The sequence below is a fragment of the Ostrea edulis genome, chromosome 5 (genome assembly GCF_947568905.1).
Source record: "Ostrea edulis chromosome 5, xbOstEdul1.1, whole genome shotgun sequence".
In the NCBI taxonomy this organism is placed as follows: Eukaryota; Metazoa; Mollusca; class Bivalvia; order Ostreida; family Ostreidae; genus Ostrea; species Ostrea edulis.
In genome coordinates this window covers 22,567,746-22,575,245 of record NC_079168.1, presented here as the reverse complement: position 1 = coordinate 22,575,245, position 7,500 = coordinate 22,567,746, and the positions used below count along the sequence as shown (strand labels likewise).

Sequence of the window (7,500 nt, the reverse complement as noted above, 5' to 3'; positions counted from 1 at the left end):
AAATGATGAATTAGATACACTGTACATCTACATGTTCTTCATGAATTTTTCCATCAAGTATCGCTGTATATCAACATTTCATAATTATCATCATCATCTGTACAAGTGTGTAATTGACTGACCTTGTTGCGCCTCAATGACAGCAGGTTCTACCTGTGCCAGATCAGCCTTGACGTCGTGCTGTTTCTCATCAATCACCTTGGTCTGTTCCATCAAAGCTGTCTGAATATCTTGGGACATCACCTTCTTTGCTTCAGCCTCTTGTTGGTCTTTCACCTAATTTTAAAAATCACCAACTTCTAGTAACACGTAGTTGACAATCTGAACAATAATTGCTTTTGATTATCTACACGTACATATATATCTGTTAATACGCCAGTTTCGAGATACAAACTCTTCTGTGTAGGAGGTGCATTTAGTGGAACTTTGAATGACAAAGTGGGACAGAGTGGACCTACAGTCAGCGAGGAAGATGATGAAATGTATTAAAAACGGCTTCTCTTTTAATATGTAAATGTGGGAAATACAATATACTATCAAAAGAAATGTTTTACTAAAGTGGAAACATAAAAACAATGTCATATTTGCAAGTAATTTCTTAGATATGGTACTTATGACCAACGAAATAACGTGATATGATAAGAATTCTATGTATTTGATTACTCCCTAAATACTTATAACTTACTTAGTTTGTGTATCAGTCGAATTCGGGTGATCTAACAGTGTATGAGAAACTTACTGAGTACATTCACTTACGCAGTGATGGATATTAGTCCCACTCCCGCGTGTAAACAAATTGTTTCACGCCTCACTATATACGAGAGTTCTCCAAAGGGAAATAACTCGGGTGTATCTCGAAACCAGCGTATTGTCAAATCACCAAAGGAGGTATGTGTAAACACACCCTAAGACATCTAATCCTAGTTGTAAAGAAAGTCTTTATAATATAACATAACAGATTTCTAAGTATACATGTACAGTGGAATCATGAGAATTCGTGGTGGCTCAATTTTCGTGGAATTCGTGGGTACCCCTCACCCACAAATTTACATCCTCAACGAATAAAGACAACTAGTATACAAGAATCTTACAAATATATAAATCCACAAAATTACGTCCCCACGAACCCGTAAAAATTCAGCAATCCACAAAAATTTACCCCCATGAATTTAAATGATTCTACAGTATTTTGTTATTCAATGGCTATGAACAAAATGTATATGTACAGTACTCCTAATCAGAATTCACCATTTGTTTGAGCTTGGCATTGGCAGCGGCATTCTTTTCCTCCAATTCCAATCGCTTGACTGACAGAGACTTCTGTAGATCTCCCACCTGATCCACGGTCTCTTTGATCTTTTGTAAACCAATATTCAGGTGAAGCTGTTGTTCCTCCAGGTCTGATCTCTTCTCATTGTGCAACTTGGCCTTTTAAGAATACAGTATGTCAATTGATTACAAGCATAGAATTACAGATTGAAGTAAAATAATTACAAACAGAAAATCACAAAGAACAGGAGTATTTTCTGGTGATCTAAAACTGAATGATGCAACTTTTTGGCTATGAAGATTTCTCAGTAATTACACACTTACAAAGTGATTGATGAAGTCTAGGTAGTGCCTGGGAGTCACGGCTGTGATTCTTCCCCCTCTCTTCAGCACACGGGCATTAGCCTGATGAAGCGACAAGTGAACAAACACAAAAGCGTTGATGACCACCTCGCGGTGGGACGGGATGACAGGCAGGTTGTGCATGGCCGGGATGTTCTCGGGCGCCAAGTAGTTCCCCTTCTCCAGGTCGACTTTGTTTGTGAATTCCCGTCCAACCTGGTACAGGGCTCCATTGGACCAGTCGCCAAACCAGTTCAGGACACACCTGTAGATGAGGGATGATGCTTATACATGTGATAAAGATGATAATAGCAATATTGACAAGCTGGTTCATAATATATACCAGGTCATATTTACATGTTGCTAATATAAACATGTTTCATAAATATGATGCAAATAAAAGCATACAATTTCACAATACAGAGTGTAGTAAAACAAATGAACGGACATCGAGGTCCCCCCTCATCTAACTTGAATCCTTGAGATTCAATCTATCATATAATATACCCAGTTCAGTAATGTCTTTGATAAGCATCAAATTACCCTTTCTTTGTCATTTTCCAACAATTTGGAACATCCCTGATTATTTCCTGTGTTCATGTACATTGTACATTGTACAAACTCTGCACCTTTGACAGACACAAGGAATACACAGGTGAAATATGAAAGCCCTAAAACTAACCGTTTAAAAGTTATGGCCAAGGTTACAGTTTTTCAAAAGTAGGTCAAACTCCAAGATCATGAGGTCAAAAATTTTGTTAACAAAAGAAAGGCCTTGTCACAAGGAATACACATGTGAAATATGAAAGCCCTGTCACTAATCATTCAAAAGTTATGGTTAAAGTTTCTGCAGACAAACAAACTAACAGACAAAAAAGACCATCCGCCCCCGAATCTCTGATTACGGGAGCATAAAAAGCCAGTATACAGATAAGTGCCTCATTCACAATGATTACCTGTTGAACAAAGCAGGAGAGGTGGACGCTCGATCTTTAAGTCCTTCAGACGAGGGGTTCATGGTAAACACTACATGTAAATTCTTGGTCACCTGTCCCGTGAACCACTTATAGAGTTCCTCTCCCGAGTCTAACATAAGTCCCTCTCTTTGGGCACCTTCCTTGCACTGAGTCATCAGTGTGGTGTATTCATCTCCCTCAAACAAACCAGGGACCTCTCCATTGGCCAGCAATGTGTTCATTCTCTCTAGAAATCCCGAGTCCAACACGTTGGATTCATCCATGATGAAGGCAATCTTCTCGTCCTGTTACACAAAGCATTACATATACACTGTACTACTGTTTAACTACAGAACTTCTGAAATTCTTTTTATATATACATGTATACTTGAAAACATTGTACTATGCATCACATGTATAAAGGAAACAATAAAGTTAGTGCTGCATCAGAATCACCTGCTTTTAAAGATATAAACATGAACTAGATAAAAACTCCAGTAACAATCGTGATTTTAATTTCGCAAATATGGATGCCTTTAATCCTCCCTATAAAAAGTTTCATTGCTATTGAGATTTCTACAATAAAATGAATTTGTCATAATACAACTGATTCATCCAAATCTATATTTTTTCACTGATTTTGTCTGTTGTTTATTTCTTTTGTTTTAATCTGAATATACATGTACCTTGTTCAAAAACATGGCATTGAAAGTTGGAATTGTTGAAATTCAATGTATTGTATAATTGTTTCTGGAAGATGATGGACAACGGCTTTTCTGTATGCACCAATAAATTACCGCTGTAATGCGACTCATTATTTCTACAATTTTTAATGATTACCTAACCACACTGTAAATGCTTATTTCATTATCATCTAAATGTGATAATTTTAAATACCTTGCATCCAGATCTCCTCAGAACATTTCTTAAATCCTCATCAAAGTCTGCTGCAGAGTATTTGTTATGCACTTTGATTTGATAAACACTTAGTCCATTCATCCAGGCCACAAATCTGGACAGAGTTGTCTTTCCTGATCCGCTAACTCCTATCAACAGAACATGACCCTGTGGTTGCCGGAAAATTCTGTCAATTCTCAGCACATGGTCGAGAACCTCGTCAAACAACACCAATGGGACATCCAATTCCTCTTCATAGAAGACCTATGTAGATCACAATCATTTTATTCCTTAATTTGACAAACTTTCAATTCTGTACACCATAAATACGACTGCAGGAAGCTCCAAATGGACACTCAATTTTTTATGTACATCAGAGAGAATACACATGAATGGTCAGATTATATCATTTTGCTTTTGAAGTGAACACGAATTTCACACGACATACAAATGTCAGGTTAAAGTCTCTATAACTGTTGCATCAAAACATGGAAATGCTCCAAACCAAAATAGGAAAATGGCCATACCTTCAACCTGGCTTTCACATATTCCCTCAGTTTCTCCCTATCCACTGGTATATAATCCTTGGACAACCAGTTACTGAACAAGATGGGTCTTCTAAGGGCTGTCTCTTGGTTGATGTTAGGGAAGTTCTTCAGAGCAACAGCATTCACATTCTCATCAGTCCATTGTCTCTCCTCATCTTCAATCAACCTATGCACACCCACAGTAAACTCTTGTATAAATACATGCACATACCTCTCTTGTAATCTCAGTCCTTGTACATAACACAGTTGACTTTGAATTTACAAAACGTTAGGTGACTTTAAATTTAAAATTTACAAAACGTTAGGTAGACAAAATAAGAATTCTGGGTCTGAACTACCAAAGTATTGAACTACTTGTTCTCACCTGTCTTGGAACAGCCTCAGAGCTTCGTGTGCCCAAATTCTGACAAGACCATCTACTTCTAAGCTGTCCAGAGGTCTGAGGGCCTCACAAATACCCCGGACCCACCTGGTCATCTCACGCGGACTGTAAACATAGTGAGGCTGCATGTCCTGTGTGAAGCGCTCCTGACAACAGAATAATTTCAAAAAAATACTATTTACATTCATAAAAGCAATGCAATAACATCCAAGAATTCCATTTAATACAGCAAATTCAGTATCTTATCCCTTTATTTATATCAGTCTTGGAAGTTTTATCTTATTTCTGGTTTTCATACTAACATAAACTACTGAAAAGTTCAGAAGTACTGAACAGTTCCAATACAATACATCTTCTGTTTCCTGTATGATTAAGTTTGACAATGACTTTTCACCTGTGACATTAGATAGAACTCCACCATGGCGTTTGTCAGAGGTTCAGCATAAGGCTTCAGGCTTGGCACCAGTCTAAGCATCGCTCTGTTGAATGTTCCGTAAATCTGTGTCAAGGAAATCTTTCCTGGGTAATCTACATACACCACTGGGACATGTCTCAAAAACCTGCAACGTCAAACAAGAGAAATCTGTAGCAAACAAACATGTACATACAAATATTGTGAAGGAGCCCATAACAAAAACCACTGGATGTTTGCACACACCTACTAAAAATTGGATTCTGAATTGTATCGCACAAAGTGATGTCAAAAGAAAAAGCCAAGAAATGTTTTAGAAACATACATTGTAGCATATCCCCCCTTCTTCCCTCGATTTAATGTATCACAGATTAGCCCCCCCTTGATTTCTGTGTGAACCCACAGTTTCCTGTTACCTGTGAGACAGCGGCTTTCTGCCTGGGTCAGTAGGAGGGTTACAGGCTCCCACAAACTGCATCCGTTCAAACTTAACCCAGGTATGATCCGAAGTACGGTAAAATCCTCCATGTTCTAACATCTGTCTTAAGAAGGAAATCACACGCTGGGTATCTGAAAAGGAAATCTCGCAATAAAAAACAGTTTCAAATGATTGTGCAGGTTACAGAACAATATAAGCTGTTTAAAGTTTAACAGGAGAGAAACTCAATTTACTATTCAGTATCATACTATACTCAATGTACTTACTGTATTTGTCCATGTTTGGCAGATTGATTTCATCACAGAAGAGAACCAGCCACTTGTTCATTTGTATGGGAGACAAGACAACTCCATTAGGAGTACGTCTGTACTCGCAGTATTGGTCAAATGTTTTCAGCAGCAGTTCTGGAGTGGTAGCACTAGAGAAGTTCAGGCCAACCACCTGTTAAAACAGGAATATAAACCTTAATTTATCTTCTTCTCAACAAGTCCAGTTCAAGAGAAGCACATCTATGACACAGTTTTGTTGCTGTAGTTCATAATTCAATCAGCTTATGCAATTACAAATAATTTTATAATTTCTGAAAGGATTGAACTAGCAATGCCCCCTTTCTTGTACAGTACATGTATAATCTATATCACTGAACTTGCCCAGTCATTGATATTGAAACATTTTAGAGAGGCTAAAAACACTCAATTTCTGCAATTCTCAATTATCTCCCCTTCGAAGAGTGTGTGGCCTGTCATTTGAAAAGATTTGAATCCCCTTCATTCAAAATTGTTCAGTACCAAGTTTTGTTGAAATAGACCCAACAGTTTGAGAAGAAGTTACATGTAATTGTGTGAGACAAATTTTTGATCGTAAAAGCCCATAGCAGAAATGCTGTCACCACTGCATATCAAAACATTTTAACTTACCTCCATGTCAGGCAAAGATCTGAGTGCACTGAACAAGGTCATAGTCTTTCCTGAGCCTGGAGGGCCACACAGGACAAGGGGTTTATGTTCTGCCAGCCAGGTGTACAGCAGGGCCTCGTGTCTGACGGTGTCGATGGTGGGGATCACCACGTCTGGGGCCGCCACCTTGTGTGTCTCCACCTCCACCACTGGGACCTTGGACTGCCATGGAATCCATTCTCCAGAAATGGACACCTAAATTACATATAAACAGCACAAATTATCTCTATGTCTTTCTCACACTTGCAGTGTTCCATTAGCTTTGAAAAATAAATTTCGACTACAAAATCTTCTCTGAAACAATTTTTTTCATCATTTCACATGTATCATATTTTGAAGAAAGAATTTAAAGCTACCTCAAAGTCAATGATGAGTTGGTTGGTGGTGGGAGGAAGTGAAATGTCTGTGATTCCACGGATGAAATCTCCCAGTTCCTGTCGACTCTTCAGACGTCCATCTCCCGCCATGGACCAGAGAATGGAATAAATCAGGTACTTTGTGATGTATTTCTCCACTTGGTCTTGCTGTAAATCAAAAACATCCAAACTTCATAAATAACTCAAAAACATCCAAACTTCATAAATAACTCAAAAACATCCAAACTTCATAAATAACTCAAAAACATCCAAACTTCATAAATGCACTATGAATAACTCAAAAACTCCAGAACTTTTGTAATGATCAACTCTTTAGATATCAGAATTTTTCTTATTTACATCTGATAGATGCAATCTATGTGTAACAGTAAGTCTCTACCTGCATTGGAAAGTCTACATGAGTGTTGTTGTAGGATAAAATGTTTCTGATTCCCTGGTTGATCATTGAGAAAAGAGAACTCAGAGCTCTTAAACGAGTAAAGTCCATAATATGATCCAAACTGATCGCATACTCCAATGCGCGGTTTACTAGTCCATCAGATGTAAAATTTGGAGCCAAAACGGTTACACAGTCTCTCTGTACCTGAAAAATATCCATACAGTTATGAACAAGAGATGTTTGTAACACATCTATGCCCCCCATTGTGCAAAATTGAAAAGGGTTATGCACATGCGTAATTTGATTGAAAGTAGTATCACCAATTCGAAATATTGAGCAGACAATATCTTCCAATGTCTGGAGTGGATTGACCAAGTGACCTAAAAATCAATAGGGGTCATCTACTCCTTATGCTGTACCTGTGTACCAGCTTTGGTGTCAATCAAGCAAATAATTCTTAAAATATGGGAGACAATATATTACTATGTCCAGTTTAACCATTGACCTTTGACCATGTGACCTCAAAATCAATAGGGATCATCT

At 37.9% G+C, this 7,500-nt stretch overlaps 1 protein-coding gene across 5 annotated transcripts in view; it reads right to left on the bottom strand.

Moving 5' to 3' along the window:
* The window catches only part of LOC125649019 (cytoplasmic dynein 1 heavy chain 1-like), a 59,049-nt gene that overhangs the window by 26,128 nt on the left and 25,421 nt on the right, over positions 1–7,500 (bottom strand). For all 5 annotated transcript variants that reach the window (XM_056164436.1, XM_056164438.1, XM_056164439.1 and 2 more), the window contains exons 46-58: positions 6,958–7,161; positions 6,558–6,725; positions 6,163–6,396; positions 5,512–5,686; positions 5,223–5,376; positions 4,789–4,954; positions 4,377–4,540; positions 3,992–4,178; positions 3,465–3,728; positions 2,568–2,872; positions 1,594–1,876; positions 1,249–1,428; positions 123–276 (exon numbers count right to left, since the gene is read on the bottom strand). In XM_056164436.1, coding sequence (XP_056020411.1) covers positions 123–276; positions 1,249–1,428; positions 1,594–1,876; positions 2,568–2,872; positions 3,465–3,728; positions 3,992–4,178; positions 4,377–4,540; positions 4,789–4,954; positions 5,223–5,376; positions 5,512–5,686; positions 6,163–6,396; positions 6,558–6,725; positions 6,958–7,161 — 2,638 coding nt within the window. The remainder of the gene's footprint in view (positions 1–122; positions 277–1,248; positions 1,429–1,593; positions 1,877–2,567; positions 2,873–3,464; positions 3,729–3,991; positions 4,179–4,376; positions 4,541–4,788; positions 4,955–5,222; positions 5,377–5,511; positions 5,687–6,162; positions 6,397–6,557; positions 6,726–6,957; positions 7,162–7,500) is intronic.